At 39.8% G+C, this 16,879-nt stretch overlaps 1 protein-coding gene across 2 annotated transcripts in view; it reads right to left on the reverse strand.

Annotated features, from left to right (window-relative positions):
• SPMIP2 (sperm microtubule inner protein 2) overlaps positions 1 to 16,879 on the reverse strand; it is a 66,632-nt gene that overhangs the window by 27,023 nt on the left and 22,730 nt on the right. For both annotated transcript variants that reach the window (XM_073341499.1, XM_073341500.1), the window contains exon 3: positions 15,140 to 15,198. In XM_073341499.1, the coding sequence (XP_073197600.1) occupies positions 15,140 to 15,198 (59 nt within the window). The remainder of the gene's footprint in view (positions 1 to 15,139; positions 15,199 to 16,879) is intronic.

A 16,879-nucleotide genomic window follows, 5' to 3' on the forward strand; every position in this document is an offset into this window, starting at 1 on the left:
GTGCTGTGGGGAGTGGGGTCCTCTGACGTCACAAATCTCTCCCTTCTGTAAAAGACGCAGATGCAGAAACTTACTCTTAGTGTAACTCCACTGAAATCCATAAAGTTACACCAGAATGAATTTGGCTTAGAGATTCCAAGCCAAGGATAGTGCTGATTGACATATGAATCATGGGGTTATGTATTAAACTGACAAATATGAATATACAGACAACAATTTTAATATGTATGAAGAGTTACAATATATATTACACATTCTTGGAGCAATTTCAGAAACTTTAGTCTGGCTACAAACTGGATTTGAATACGGAGCTGTATGTTGGGAGTTCTAAAACAGTGGCTCTCAGCCAGAGGTACACGTAAGCCTGGGGGTACACAGAGGTCTTCTGCGGGTACATCTCATCTAGATAACTGCCTAGTTTTACAACAGGTTATTAAAAAGCACTAATGAAGTCAGAACAAACTAAAATGTCATACAGACAATGACTTGTTTATACTACTCTATGTACTATACACTGAAATGTAAGCAGAGCTAGTCCCCAGATGTAGCCACAAGGAAGTGCCTCAGCAGTGAGTAGAGTACAATATTTATATTCTAATGTATTTTATAATATGGTAAAATGAGAAAGTAAGCAATTTTCAGTGATAGTGTGCTGTGAGACTCTTGTATTTCTATATCTGATTTTGTAAGCAGATAGTTTTTAAGTGAGGTGAAACTTGTGGGTACACAGAACAAATCGTATTCCTGAAAGGGGTACAGTAGCCTGGACAGGTTGAGAGCCACTGCTCTAAGAGAACTGTAGCACATCTGTCAGGAGATGGAGCTGTGCTTTTGCCATCTATCATACCTGTTCAAACATGTACATGCTTGCAGATCAGCTAAATGCAGAACTTAATAGTATGTCTCTGGTCAAATTATTTCTCCCAAGAGAGAAATAAGGCTAGTTTTCATGCTGTTGGTTGAACAGTGGAAAGGCCACGGAACAAGTTATGCACCTCCATGATGTTCTGTTGTGAGCCAAACCTGGCACATTACATGAGAGAAGTCCTCTGAAGGACAGGTGTCTGACGATGTCCTCCAGCCATAGTGTTTTAGGTCTTCCAGGGGATCTTTTCCATCTTGCTTTCATTATGTCAAAGTTGAAGATGATTCTTGCGGGGAAATTGGAAGGCATCTGGAGGAGATGACTGTAACACCTTACAGAGCCTTGGGCAACCATTTGAGAGAACAGGACCTGGTCAGTTTAGAAGACAGAGTTCTTCATTCAACTTGAATTCATACCACTGGATGATTTTGATCCTGTGGAGATGCTTCATCTGAATGGTATCCAACTTCTTTTCAATCTTGACAGAGGGGGCATGATCACCAAAGCATTATATTTCCTCAGCTTTAAGCCATTCCTGAAACCACATTTTTCCATTCCCCATCATGACTTTGAGGGGGATAATAATGGCAAAGTAAATGGGGGGAAAAAGGCATGTCCAACTTGCATGCACCATTTCCATGCTTACATATTACCATATGCTTGTAAATTAGGCATGCAAATGAGCTCACTTTCTATGTGCATTTACATGTCTAAAATTCTAAAAATCTGGCTCTTGATGTTGATTTCTTTTTTATGTACATTATGCACTCATTACATCCACAAAAGGGGAAAATAGTCTAGTCTCTGCTGCTCGTGTTCTCTCTTTTTTTGGCCGATGAACACACAAAATAGAGTGGCATGTTCAGATTGCAATTTTAATTTAATGTTGATGAAAAGCTGAGTATCCAACTTTAACTTAACACATTTTGTCACCCTTTCAACAGCATTAACTTTGCCAATACTTATACAATCCTTGTCCATCTGGTTATCCTTATCCAAAAAAACAAAACCTGTTTTCCTACTGAACCAATCTGGATGTGTCATATGCCATTTGAAAACTCATTATTTGTATAGATGTCAGAAGCAGAGCTATGGTAATTAGCTTTACTTTAAAATTTTGCCATTTACAGCACTAATTCTCTTTCAAGATTGGCCTTCATTGTAGATAGTACTAGTGATTACTACTTTCAACGTTGTATAGACAATCCCAGTGTTTAAAACACACACACACACCCCTAGATGGATAAACAATTCATATTCACAAACCAATCCTCTCAAGTTAGAATTTTTAGACTTTGGACTAGGGACTGCCATTTATTATGTGTTGTACGCTGCCTAGCATAATGGGGCCCAACCTGGTTGTGACTTTGAGGTGCTAATGCAATGTAAATATTTAATTTACATCCCAACACTATGTTTGAAGAAAACTAAGGTTACCAAGTCAAGCATGCATAAGTGAGGGGGGTGGAGACACACCCTTTGCCAGTGGGCTTCACACTATGCCAAAGGAATAGTGAGACTTGGAAATAAGAGGTTCACTTCCAGATTCTGCGGGGAGTGTACTCTACTTATTACAGACCCTTTTGCTCCTACCCCGGCCCAGTCTCTCCCTGGCCCCTTGTCCCTGCCTCTGGTGCTGTGCTCCCTGGCTCCTATCCATTTTCCCCTCTCCCAAATCTTGCCCTTGTCCCATCCCTGCTCCTATCCTTATGGCTCCCTCCCCCCCCCCACACACACACATTGTTCCTATCTGTCCCTGTCTTCTGTCCGCCTCTGCTCATGCCCAGTCTCTCCACTTACACTCCTAACTCTGTGCTTGCCCAAGGCTTATCCACTCCCTTTTCCTCGGGCTCCTGCCCCTGGCTCCCTGCCTTGTCTCTTTCACGTCCTTGTTCTTTCCATTCTGAAGCCCTCTCTGCATTCTAGCCAGGGGAGCATTGAGCACACAGGAAAGAGTCTCCCTGCTCTGAATTGCAGTACCCAGTAGCACCCAACAGATAGGAGGAGCAATTGCAGGGAAAGTTCACCTCAGTCCCTGCAGCCCTGGGCTGGAGTATGGCGAGTTGTTCTGTGCCAATGGCTCATGTGCAGTCTGGTTGGCATGTAGGAGCTGTGAGGGGATAGAGCATGCTCACGGCAGATGGAATCTCCAGATCATTTAGTTGCCAAACTGTAACAAGTTTCTAGTGAGTATTTTCCAAAAGGTTTATAACTTGGTCAAATTTTTGAGGCATATTTTCACAGGAACATCAAAGCACATCCTGAAAATCATCACTGCCCCTTGCCAAATTTCAGGTCCCTGCTCCAAAGCATGGAGCTGCTAGAGCTTCTCAGTAAAACTGTTAAGAATTCTTTTTAACATGGATAAAAATATTCTTCCCCTAAGGTCAGTCTGAGAAACATCAGAACTATTTTAGCTAAAGCTTAAAAACCAGTTTGAGACAGACATCTGGCATTGAAAATATCAACTTGAAAGGTTTGTTTGGCAAATTTATAAGAACTGAAAATAGGGCCTTATAATGGAAAGTATTTAGAATCCTTACCTGCGATAATAAAGATTGATTCTTTCTTTCTAAATTAAATAAATCTCACCTATTACTAAGACAAAGAAGGAAAGAATGAATATTATAGTAGTGTAACATTCCCATCCAGTCCATGCTGATGAGCATCCATCCCTTTGCTTTGACATCATAGAAAAGACTAAAATTTACAAAATTCAATCTACAAAATTATTTTCTCCCATTAACTATGAGCTCTGTGTCAGCTCAAAAGTTTCTCTCTCACCAACAAGTTGGTCCAATAAAAGATATTACCTCATCCACCTTGTGTTTCTAATATCCTGGGACCGACATGGCTACAACAACACTGCATACCAGAGACAAGGAGCAAAGATTTGAACTGTTCTATTTAATATTAGGTTGTGGATCAAGTTGTGCAATAAATCCAGCCCTGATTTAAGGCTGAAAGTCCAGCAGGAAATTCTTTGAAACATGTTGGAAACTGTCCAGAATGAAGGCAGAAGTGACAAAAAATGACATGTTGGAAATGCGGAGACGAGAACGCAAATCTCATATATATGCTATCGAGATGCCCCTTAAATTCTTTCTGGGAATAGAACAATAGGAATGTGGATGGGAAACCTAAGATATTCAAGAAATGGAAGTATGTTGGAAGAATCTGAACACTGCAAAATGGTGTACAGGAGCATGTGAGCTACCAAAAGTAGAGGGAAAAACACTTTCCTACTGAACAAGAGACTAGGTGATTTTTTTCTCAAGAGAATTAGGTATTTTATTTTTAGAAGTATATGAATAATATATTTCCCATTTTCATGGGACTTAAAAACTTGTTATGAGTGACTGTTTATCATTTTAGTAAGATTTTTTTATATACAGTACCATATTTTTCATTTGCAGCAGGGTATGTCAAAGCATTTGCCAATATTAATTGAACGTCAAAAACTCCCTGTGAAGGTAGTTAAATAATATTAATCTGTTTAACAAACAGGCCAGCTAGGGATTAGATAAAGCCAATGGTTTGTCTGTTTTTGGTAGAAAGTACTGGCATTTTCTGGTGACCCAATCAGTTTCTGCAGAACTGAAGGCATAATTCTATTGTTAAATTGGCATCTTCCTAGTCAACAGATTTACTCATATGTACTCTGTAGTGTCTGCTTGCTTCAGTGATTTAATATAAATTTTAACGATAATTTTTTTTGTTTTGGTTTGGTTTTTTTACACCAGCTAGCCCTGCAGAGTCAACACAGCTAATATGGAAGGAGCTGGTTTCTATTCCTTCACATGTGTTAGCAAACAATTTTGAGTATCACCTATCCCTGTGCAATCCTGTTGATGACCCTGCATATGCACAAGTGTTAATGAAGACTGAATTTAATTGCACAATGTTTATTACTGGCAATTAGAAAAATCATCTTTTCACTTAAAAACTGAGCACACTTGATTTGGAAATTAAAGGCCATTAATGTGGGATCCCATAATCCCATTTTTAGAGCCATTTTTCATGAAAGAAACTACAATTTTAACTTTGTTTTGGAGTCACCTTAAAAAAAATTCTTATGGCCTCTAAGGCTTTTGAAAGTTTTTATATATAATTAAAAAAAATGTATTAGAACTATCCAGTCTAAACAGCCCTATTTTTGCTACAGGCTTCTCTGGAATAATGTGTTAGGTTTCTCTCTTGTGATGTTACTAAGTTGCAACACTGAATTCACAATTCTCAATTGGAAAGGAAAGGGATGTTAAGTCAGATTATTTAAACTTTTTGTTTCGGTATTACAAATCTGTTCAACTCAAATTCCTAACAGGCAGTTAGCTCTTTCACAAAGAAGTTTTTTCCTAACACCTTTCCTTGAAAAGAGGGCTAAGCTGCAGCTCGGGATTCTGCCTATTTTGAGGGCCTTATTTTTACCCAGTCTGTAGGAAGTCAGCAATTGTAATTCCTCATATTTCTAAAATGAAGGGAAAACATAAGGAGGGGAAAAAACTCAGTTTTAGGTAGTTGAGAGGATCAGTAATGGACACAAAAAAATCCTCCTTTTCCATTCATGTTTTTAAAACTAGTTTAGGCCTCATAGTTGAAAAAGGAAATCTTCCAAATGTGAACCAATGCACTACTGTCAGCTAAAGGTAGAAACAAATGCCACTGAGAATTACATGGAGTGTATGCAGGCACAGTAACGCAGAGCTGCAAATTAACCCCATTCATCCTCAAGTAGGTGTTAACTCTGATGCCTAATATCTGCTGAAGTTAACAGTAGTGAAATAATATTGAAACATCCAACTATGCTGGGGATGTGGGCATAGCTGGTTTGAGTATCATCCCTGTTCTTCCAAGATGACCCTAAGGGCAACTGAGTCACAGAGAGGTTAAAGGAACTGTGCACTTGCAAACATTGTATGATATACATTACTGTTGTCGCCAAGCTCCTTGTTTGCTGGGGAGGGGGAACACATTTTTAAATCTTTTTTTACTTTCCAATTCTGGCTATAGTTGACAGCTTGTGGCTTAGAATAGTTTGGGCTGGACTGTGCCATTAAAGCACAGTCCTGCATGAGAGGTGGTGCAGAGCTGCTCTCCCACAGTGAGAGGTCCAGGAAGCATGGCGATTTGGGGAGACACAATGACTCCATGAGCTATTTAGCATGCTGAGGAAGCTCACTTCCTGCACCCTTTCAGGAGGATCCAATGTTCACACCCCTATTACTGGCCAGCTCAGTCAGCTGGTGTAAAGGGGGCTCTGCCTCTGCCCTATCCTCTCTGCAGTGGTGTGTACTGAAAGGAGGGCTAGCAAGAGCTGCAAGAGTGACTGGCCTCTGAATAAGGGAGCAGTTGCAAGGGGATAGAGGATGTTGGCACACTAATGCAAGGGCCAGCTACAATCTGGTAATTGTGTGTTGGAGTCACAATTAACTATTTCTTACACTAATGTTTAGCATTTAATTTAGAGGCCATGAGGAAGAGAAATCTTTTTGGTTAAAAATAATCAACTGGTGATCAGGAGCTGTGATCTATTTCTTGCTTTGCTATAGCCTTTCTGTGTGGCCATGGACAATTAATTTAAAATAAGGATGACATCCATGCAAGTGGGACTGAAGCTTAATATGTGTAAAGCACTTACAGATCTTCTCATGGAGAGTGCTATAGAAAAGAGAAATATTAATTTCCAATTTTGTTAGTAAAAACATCATTCTGTGGTTGCCTTCTTACTGTCATGTTTTCCAGTCTCAGTGGACTCTGCTGGCAGAGAGAGTTGGCCCTGTTCTGACAGTTACACAGCCAATCTGCCGCATGCAGCATGACAAGAGACAGGCACGCTCTACAGAATGTCTGATGTAGAAAATCCTGATGAAAGAGAAAGTGGAGTGTTATCGGCCTATTTCAGCAAGTTAGAGATTTTTGAGCTCTCAGTCTGTAAAGATGACATTTTATCATCTGACCCTTGCTGTAGAGATACATATGAATAAAACATGTTGCGCTGGAGAAGGTTGTATGGACAACACTTAGTACAGAGGAAGGATAAAACATAAGATTCAACGTGTGTATAAATCAAGCCTCTGCTTTTTTTTCTGACTACTCTATTGATTACAGCACAGCATGTGTAATTATGTAACATGCTAAATAAAATATCAATATTTAAGCATTGATGGGCTTCATTCTGACATTTGTGCTAATGTAAATTTGCAGTAACTCCACTGACCTTGACAGAATTTCACAAGGGTAAGAGCAGAATCAGTTTCTCTATGCCCTTTGCCAAGAGAATTAAAATCTGACAACAGTGTAACAGAAGCACTTTAAGTATAGTGTGGGCCTGGTACTAGAAAAATCTCTTGCAAGAAAGGCATAGAATTCAACCCCTTCAGCACTTGAGTGGCTGAGATAATAGCGTTCCTAGAAAGGCTTGTACACTTGCTGGAGCACTAGTAACCTGCAGCCCAGCTCAGATGCTGTTCCTGGCCTATTTTCATCCTTAAATGGGAAAGGGGGGGGGGGGAACAAGCCAGTCTTCCTCTCTAAGCCCCCCTTTCCCTGGACACTTGAACACTACAATGAGGCAACTCTCCCTACAACAACTCCTCTCCATTGCCAACCATCTCAGTTGTGCATCAGGGCCCAAAAGTGCCTTGAGTCCCCGATAAACCTATGAATAGCTGAGAGGTGGTGTGAAGACTTCAGTGCCTGCTCTTCAGGCTAGCCCTAGCCCACTCATGGCCCTACTAGCAGGACATCTGAGATGGGAAGGCAAAACATGACAGAGGAGAAAAGAGGGTACAGACTGAAGAGCAGGGGGAGAAAAGATGGGAGGAAAAACTAGCAGAAGGTAAAGTGAGGAAGGAGAAGATGGGAGGGGAAGGACAGAGCAGACCAAAGTCTAGAAAGCAAAGAAAAGGGCAACGATGTGAGGGGTGTGAAACAGGACTGTTGGATGCTTTATTTCTTGACCTCAGTCATACAAAATGAGCCATTGTTCCAAGAGGTCAGATCTCTGTCACCTGACAGGGATCAATAGCCACTGAGTCCAAGGGTTACTGTTACAGAGGGGAGTAAGACTTATGGTGAAACTTAGAATAGGGAAATTAATAAATAAAGAGCAACTGGAATTAATTTTATGGAGTAGAAATATAGTATAGAGAGTGAAGACTGCAAAGAGGACATGGAGAAACTTCTTTCCCTTATGCCTGGCTTTTACTGTAATAAGGGAATACCCTATTTTTTCATTCTGAAAAGGTGGAGGAGGCTCAGGAGAGAGAGAAGCAGGCTACAGCTGCTAACACCCTCCTTCACCCATGAAGGCCTGGTCCATATACAAAGTTATATCAGCTTAACCAAAGTGATTTCTAAAGCAAGCTAGTTTAATTAATGCTTCTTTGAGTATAGACTCTCTTACCTCAGTTTAACCCTAGCTTTACACGAGCAAGCTAAACCACTTTTTAAACCACTGTAAGTGTGTCCACACAGAGGTTTGCATCAAAGTAACTGACCCAGTTTAATTAAACCAGTGCATGTCTGTGTGTAGGAAATCCCCATGTCTGTTACCTTGAGAGTCTGGTGGTCATACCACTCCCACTTCTTCAGGTTGCAAGGAGAAGGTCTCTAAAGTAATTTAAAGGAAGCAATATGGCAAGCTGAGCTCTAGAAACTACAGAAGGAAAGCAGGGCGAGATCATCCCTGAAACTCCCGGCCAGTGGCATTCGCTGTGAAAGGCTGAAAAGCTAAGGCTTCAAGGATTGGGGGGGGGGAAGGGTCTAAGGCATGAGAAGAGGCCTACCTGGGCCAAGTAATTACAATGTCGGTCTGAAATATTTAAGTTACAAAACTTGCTTACAATGTAGTCATTTGCTCTTTCCAAGTAGGCAAATATTATGTCTTGTGGGAAATTATGAGGAGGACTCCCCTTACAAAATCACAAAGTTGATCACTAATAATATGAAGTAAATATCTTTCAAATATTGCCAGCAACATCTGTGCTAGTTTAACTACTGGTTCATGTTTCAGTCCTTTATGGAATATACTCATTTCAAGAGAGCAAAGAGTATGTCACCACATCCATAATGAAGATTGAACTTGTGGGATTTTCTGTGTGTGCTGCAGCTCAATTCCTTTCAGGCTTCTAACAACACCCTCCTACTTTTACTTTTTGCTTCATCTTAAGTTTCCAAAAGTCTGGAAGCCTATACGTGTATATGATCTTACACTTATAATATTTAGTTTTGGTGGAATGAAAGCAAGACCAGACTGTGATCTCATTTATATAACTGAAACTTCAGAGGAAAGCCACTTAATTCAATAAAGTTACTCTGAATTTACATCAGTGTAAACAAGATCAGGAGCTGAACTTTTACAAGTGACATAAATCTGAGAAGCATATAAGAAATTTGCCGCCTTCTCCAGAACAAAAATTAACTCTCTGGAAATTCATGGTAAAATGAAAGGTTTACATATTGTTCACATTTTTAGATATCTTAAGAAATAATACACAGTAATGTTGAAGTTTCGATTCAAAGAATCCAATAGAAGACTATAGTAATTGGTGATCAAGTCAGTCTGATTAGGCGTGTCCATGCAGTGCTAAGAGATACAGGGCTTTGTGACACTTTTGTAAGTATTCACATATTGAAACAGATTTACATGAATATATAGGACAAAGATGTACCATTTCTACTAGCAAATGCTGTTTTTTCTGATTGATAAGGGGGGGGGGGGAGAGATGTGAATTTGTCCACAAATAAATTTCACCATTTTTGCCAAGTCTCCTGCACCCCAAGGAAAATAAAGGTGTGTGTGTGTGGGGGGGGCTTTATGTAATGAAACAAATGAAATCTACCATACAGCAAAATCATGAATATATGACAAGGGGAAATTTTCCATTTTATGCAAATCACATTTCCACAAGGGAAAAAGTGACTTGTAACCATAAAAGAAAAAATTGAAGGCAAGAATAGAACAGAAGTGTTCTGCTTTTCTTTTTGCCAGGGTGAAGAGTATTTCTAACTTCACGGGTACCATACCCAGTATGCTGAGCAAGTGCACTTCCTACAACTTTTGAAACACTTCCTCCTTGTCTTCTGTGTGCCTCATCATTCTATACTCCTGCAGAAACATCTTCACTGGCCACCAAACAGAGGCAAATGTTAACACTTTCACTTCCTCTGAAAGCATCAGTTTCTTTCTTTCTATCATTTCCATGCAAACTGAACAATGACAGCTCTTGTCTAGCTGTGCCAGCGCTAGAAACATCCAACCATATGGGTGTCAAGTACGGCACACTTCACCCTAAATCACCTCACCCTTGTTGATGTTGAAACTATTCCTCCGATATCAACGGGGTCAGTGCCCACTGTAGTAAAGAATGTTCAGGTTTATTAGGAGTCAATGTTACTCTCTATTAAGGAGTATTGGATTCTGTACCCTTCACATAAGCAAGAGAACAAAGGCTGATAGGGTGATGTGGAGCGGAATTTGACACGTCAAACACAGCAAGATATTTTAGGGTAGACACAGCTTCTACGAATCACACAAACCAAGACTGACGTACAGATACAGATGTTTGCAGTGTTGGACCCAGAATATAAGAGAGAGAGAAGGTTGGTGAGGTAACATCTTTCATTGGACCAACTTCTATTGATGGAAGAGACAAGCTTTCAAGCTAAAAGGAGTTCCTCTTCTTACAGATATAGAGACAGTTTCCATAGCAATAGTATCTATGCCTTCTCAAAACATTCAAGGTACTAATATAGTTAGAAATGCATTTAGAAATACTTTACTCATACATGGATTGATTGTGCAAAGAGCTGAGCACTCCAGACATAATTAGAAAAGCATGTGCTTAAATTTAAACACAAGAGTAGTGGGAAAAATGGATTTACTCTAGAGCTATCAATTAATCACAGTTAATTCACATAATTAACTCAAAGCAAATTAACTATTAAATTAATGATTAATCACAGTTAATAATACCAATTTAAATGTATTATAAATATTTTGGATGTTTTACTACATTTTCCAATATATTGATTTAAACAATACAGAATACAAAGTCTACAGTGCTCACTTTATATTATTTTTATTACAAATATTTGCACTGTAAAAAATAGTATTTTTCAATTCACCTCCTATAAGTACTATAGTGCAATCTCTTTATTGTGAAAGTTCATTTACAAATGTAGAATTATTATTTTTTACATAACTGTACTCAAAACCAAAACAATGTAAAACTTTAGAGCCTACAAGTCCACTCAGTCCTACTTCTTGTTCAGTCAATCGCGAAGACAAACAAGTTTATTTACATTTACAGGAGATAATGTTGCCCACTTCTTATTTACGATATCACCTGAAAGTGAGAACAGGTGTTCGCGTGTCACTGTTGTAGCTGGCATTACAAGGTATTTATGTGCCAGATATGCTAAACATTCGTATGCCCCTTCATGCTTTGACTTGTAGATTGAACTATCTTTTGTTTCTTTTTTATGGTGCAAATATTTATAATAAAAAATACAAAGTGTAGAGTGCTCATTTTGTATTCTGTTGTAATTGAAATAAAAATATTTGAAAATGTAGAAAAACATCCAAAAATATGTATAATAAATTTAAATTGGTATTCCATTATTAACAGCGCAATAAAAAAATTTAATCGTGATTAATCACAGTTTTAAACCATTTGACAGCCCTAGTTTACTCACATGCTTAAAGTTAAGTGTGTTCTTACATGCTTTTCTGGATCTGGAAAAGAGTGCTCAGCCAGGGTTCAGATCTTGACGTGGCTCCTCATGTCCATATGCCATCCACATGTCCTATGCCTTCTGCTTGCTAAGCTGTATCCTCTTCCTGCTGCTGCTATTGCAGGCGCTCTGCCAACAACAGGGTGTGTCTATGCACAGCTCTTGGTTTTTCAGTCGCAGCAGTCAGGCTGTCTGCCATGCAGCTTTCCCTCTGCAACCTGCTGCCAGGTTGCTGTCTCTGGCCAGCTGCTTCTATTCACATAAACCTCTGACTTTCTCTCCCAAGCAGGTCAGGTCAAAATATTTTATCAAAATTGTTTTTGATGAAACAGGTTTTTTTGGATGAAAAGTTGACATTTTCCAAAGAAATTGGACAAAACAGGGGTAAGGGGGAGGGAAATTGTTCTCTTTAAAGATGTCGGTGGAATTATTTTTCCACAACTTACTCTACTCACAACTTAGATCCCCCTAAGAATCTTAAGGGTTACTACCCTTTCCTGTATGCTACATTAGTGAGACTGCTACTGTTTAAATGTTAGGCTAGACAATACAGAATTCTCCTTTGGCTACATCCTTCCCCCTCCATCTTATTTAGATTTCAGGGAAGACGCTGAGTAATGAGCTAGTGAGTTCCTTATGATATTCATGTATAATCTATTCCAGATATTGCAATATACATATATAATCTACTTCCCTTCATGGGCTGGAACCAAGACATCAGAGCTGATCACCCTTTAAACCCTTGAGAAACTTCAGATATGAATCCAAATTTGAATCAGAAATCTGCAACTCAGTCACTTTTCTCCAACTGAAATGCAGCCTTCCTGTTGTCATTTCTTCTACTTCCTGCTTGGATGAGTCAGGATTTTGGGTCTGCTTCTTATGATTGGAGACTTCACATTCTCTTCCAAATAATTTACTCTTTCAGAAAGAATTTCTGATATGATCTTGTATTGAGTAGTGTAATTCAGGAAGAGTCAGCAAAGGAGAGACAAAAATGGCTATAGCAATGATAGATAGTGGACTACACTTGCTATGAATGGAATTTGCATCATGCTATTGGAAAACTATATAAAAGTCACACAGATATTACCCTGAATAATACTGTGATATCAGTATTGTCAAGGATGAAAGTTGATCATTCTAGTTTACATTTCTAATAGTTTTGCCAGAAAAGTGGAACTGGAAGACACCAGTGAACGGGTCTGACCCTTTTCTAACCAACTATCCTAAATATAAAATGGATACTGCAAGAGATCTCAGAGAACACTTTGGGTTTGAAATAACTAGAGATAATCAAAGTATTGTCCTTGCACTGATGAATTTCACTGGGTTTTTTTTTCCACTTAGAAATGCCTGCATTAACCTTGTATTGATTATAAGACTAGGGAGTCAGTGGTATTACAGGGTCAGCAGTGAAGCTATATGCAAAAGATCCAATTGTAACAATTATATCTCTGAATATTTTATGCAGTTCCGATAAAATTTGTTCATGCTTTAAAGACCTGCAGCATACTAGATAAAATAACTTAATTATCTAATAGTGCATCCTTTTGTGAGACATTCCATTAGCTGATTGCACACATTTAATTGTGTTTAAACTCAGGTCACTTTGCCTTCCCATCCACCTTTCTCTGGTAAAAGTAAATACAGTATGTCCTTTATAGCAAGCCACGTATTAATCCCTATACAATCATTGTACACAAGGATTGCTTTCAAAAATCTTGATAATATGAATGTTTTATGAATGCATTAAAAGATGGACAAGCACTCTAAGTCTTCTTGAAAGATACTGCTTTGGCTGTCCTCCTACACTGAACTCTGAATGTTTCATTAGCTCCCAGCATTTGGAAAATGTAATGAAGAAGCTGTTTATTTTATAACCTGTCACCAGAATAAAGCAACCTCAACAGAATTCCAATGTATTAACCCAAATAAGCAATTCCAGATATGGCTTTGTACCTATGATTTATAGGACAACATAAGAAACTGTAGTCACTCAGGGCTAGTAGATGATCAACTGTCTGTGGCCACAAAAGGGAGTAAGAGTAACTAAGGCACTTCCTGACTCTGTTACTTGTCCTTCCTATACCATAGGCATACATAGGTGGTGGGAGAGGAGAGGAAAAAATGGGACAGAGAGTAGAGGAGAACCTTGGTTTGCCCCTCGCATGCCAGTGCTGTATCGGTGCAGAAAGCACTGTGCCAGGGTTAGGTACGGTGCAGTTTAGTTCCTCCCTGGAGCAGGCAAGCAAACTTGGAGACAGATTGCAACTCCGAGTCATAGTCTGATTCATAAGCTGCTCTCAGGGCAACATAACTAGACACTGCCACTTTTTCAGAATAGATCATAATGGGATAACCTAGCCCTCATTCTAATAGGACTAGTTTTATGATGCTGGGAGTCTCTGCAAGGTTATTCTTGGGAAAGAACTCTACAGATCTCCTCAATCTCTTTCTCCCCTTCATACTTTACCTAAAATTATCATTAATAATAATAAGAAATGCTTAGAAGGCACGGACTTGGCTCATGGTGTACCAATCAATGTGACAGACCCTATAAGCCAAGGTAAAATTAGGGACGGTCTGAAAAGTAGTAGGTAACCTGAAAAATAGGATTTTCTCTTGACAGTGGCATTTATGAGTCCCAAAGTCCTATTCGACATTGGTGAGGCCTCATCTGGAGTACTGTGTCCAGTTTTGGGCCCCACACTTCAAGAAGGATGTGGATAAATTGGAGAGAGTCCAGCGAAGGGCAACAAAAATGATTAGGGGACTGGAACACATGAGTTATGAGGAGAGGCTGAGGGAGCTGGGATTGTTTAGCCTGCAGAAGAGAAGAATGAGGGGGGATTTGATAGCTGCTTTCAACTACCTGAAAGGGGGTGCCAAAGAGGATGGCTCTAGACTGTTCTCAATGGTAGCAGATGACAGAACGAGGAGTAATGGTCTCAAGTTGCAGTGGGGGAGGTTTAGATTGGATATTAGGAAAAACTTTTTCACTAAGAGGGTGGTGAAACACTGGAATGCGTTACCTAGGGAGGTGGTAGAATCTCCTTCCTTAGAGGTTTTTAAGGTCAGGCTTGACAAAGCCCTGGCTGGGATGATTTAACTGGGAATTGGTCCTGCTTCGAGCAGGGGGTTGGACTAGATGACCTTCTGGAGTCCCTTCCAACCCTGATATTCTATGATTCTATGAGTTCTCCCTAAATTCTAACATTTATTTTGGTTCTATTTACGTAATAATGCTATTCATTTATAATAACATATCAATTAAATGGTTAACTATAAACCATGCCTCTTAGCCACTGTCACTACAGCTCCATTGCTGAAGAAGGGTTTCCTGCAGCAGTAGATACTCATGGAATCTTTTTGGTAACAATAGATGTAATTGGCCAGTACATTCTGCTACAAGGTTAAGCGTGCCACTGTTCTGCCTGTCCCAGGTCTTCTCACAGATCAGGGTAATCTAAGAATCTCTGCAACAGTGGGCTAGTCACCAGGGGAGATTTTCTAGAATAATGAATAAATAGTTACCATGGATTCTGGTATCGATGAGTTATCTCATCTTCAGCAGCCTGACGGAATTCTCCAGTCTGTCAAAGAGAAACAAAGCATGTTGTTTTGGCAGCATGTTGACAAGGAGAATTGATATTATATTTGTCTGCCCCTCTCCAATCAGAGTGGGAGTGGGGAGAGAGTCCATGAACAGATTTGAAAGCCAAAGAAGGGTGCTATGGTTCTACATCTTGAAATGTGAAAGCAACCTGAGTGCAGCATTCTGACCCCCTTAAAATTTAGAGAGGAAGAATTTAGAAAGACAATAAAACTGAAATTGTACGGCTATATTTCTACAATGTCTCAGGCAATGGAACAAGGAATTTAAGAGTTAAGCAATGTCTGGTACATCTAAGGGTCCTGTATGGGGATGGTAAAATTGAAAAGATCAAAAAAGTTCACAACAGGCTACAAATCAGAGAGCATGTGGGCAAAAAGGGGGCAGGGCAGCAGATGGCAGTATGTGGAAGTCAAGGAGAAATTCAGGGCAAAAGGAAACCGCTGGTCTACAGGAAGTAATATTTTTTAAACTTAAATTGGCTCAGCAAGATAGTCTCACACGCTACTTGTACACGTATCTTGATGGGGGAAGCAACAATAGAGCACACGGTGTGCATTTTTCAGCAACACGCTTACCTTGAATACCACATCCTATTTTCCCCACTCTACTCTTACCCATTTTTGCTTCTCCCCATCTCTCTCCAGTTGGACCTTAGATGCACCATGTCTATTAACAAATCTGAGGGTAGAAATTAAAATAGGAAAGCCAATCTAAGCGTTTCTCATTTGAATTCCTGTAATGCTGCTTATCGAAGGGCAGAACTTGGTGCATTGCAAACAATTCTGCTACAAATCTCTGAATCAAAACTTCAGTTATTTCTATGAAATTCAAGCATCATATGATGTCTTCATTGTTCTCTTTAGCTTTTCTAAGTCATATTCGTCTTTGCCAACAGTTACAGGAGTTATGCAGTCCAACACTGAAAATGCCAGTCATTGCTAAAGCAGCAACCAGTTTGCCACATAATTACTTCCTTGCTCTAGTCTGCTGTCCATGTTATTTTGTTTTGAGAAGGTTCTTTGTTTAATCCACCATCATTAAGTAGTGATGGAACTATAGTCCCATAATTCAAAATGTACCTTGTTTTCATTTCATGTTTTTACCAGCTCACACCCTGCAGCTTGCCTCCTCTCTTGCTGTTGCCTTTCCTGTCCTATTCCCTCTCCCCAGCCTCACTTCTGTCTCCGTTTCTCTCAGGAGTTGTAATGAAAAACCAGCACTTACCTTGTGGCCCCTCTCTGCTTCTGCAGAATTTAAGCTTATGATTAAAAAAATAAAAGTTACATTTCTATCCCTTATGGCTGCAAAGAAAACATCTTCTAAAGGTGAACCCATGCTGTGCTGTATTAGTAAATCTGCAGATATAGGAATGACAGCTTTAAGGGCAAATTGTATTTCCCTCACAGAGAGTACGTCTGCACTGCAATAAAAAACCTGCTGCACTGAGTCTCAGAGCCCAAGTCATCAATGTGGGCCCACAGGACTCGAGCTGCAGGGCTAAAAACTGCAGTGTAAACATTTGGCCTGGATCATGGGCTCTGAGAACCTCCCCCCGCACAGGGTTTCTGAGCCCCGGGATCCAGCCTGAGCCTAAATGTCCTCACTGCAATATTTAGCCCAACAGCCCTAACTCTGAGGCGGCCCAGGCCAGCTGTGGC

This window comes from Lepidochelys kempii, chromosome 4 (genome assembly GCF_965140265.1).
Source record: "Lepidochelys kempii isolate rLepKem1 chromosome 4, rLepKem1.hap2, whole genome shotgun sequence".
NCBI classification, from domain to species: Eukaryota; Metazoa; Chordata; order Testudines; family Cheloniidae; genus Lepidochelys; species Lepidochelys kempii.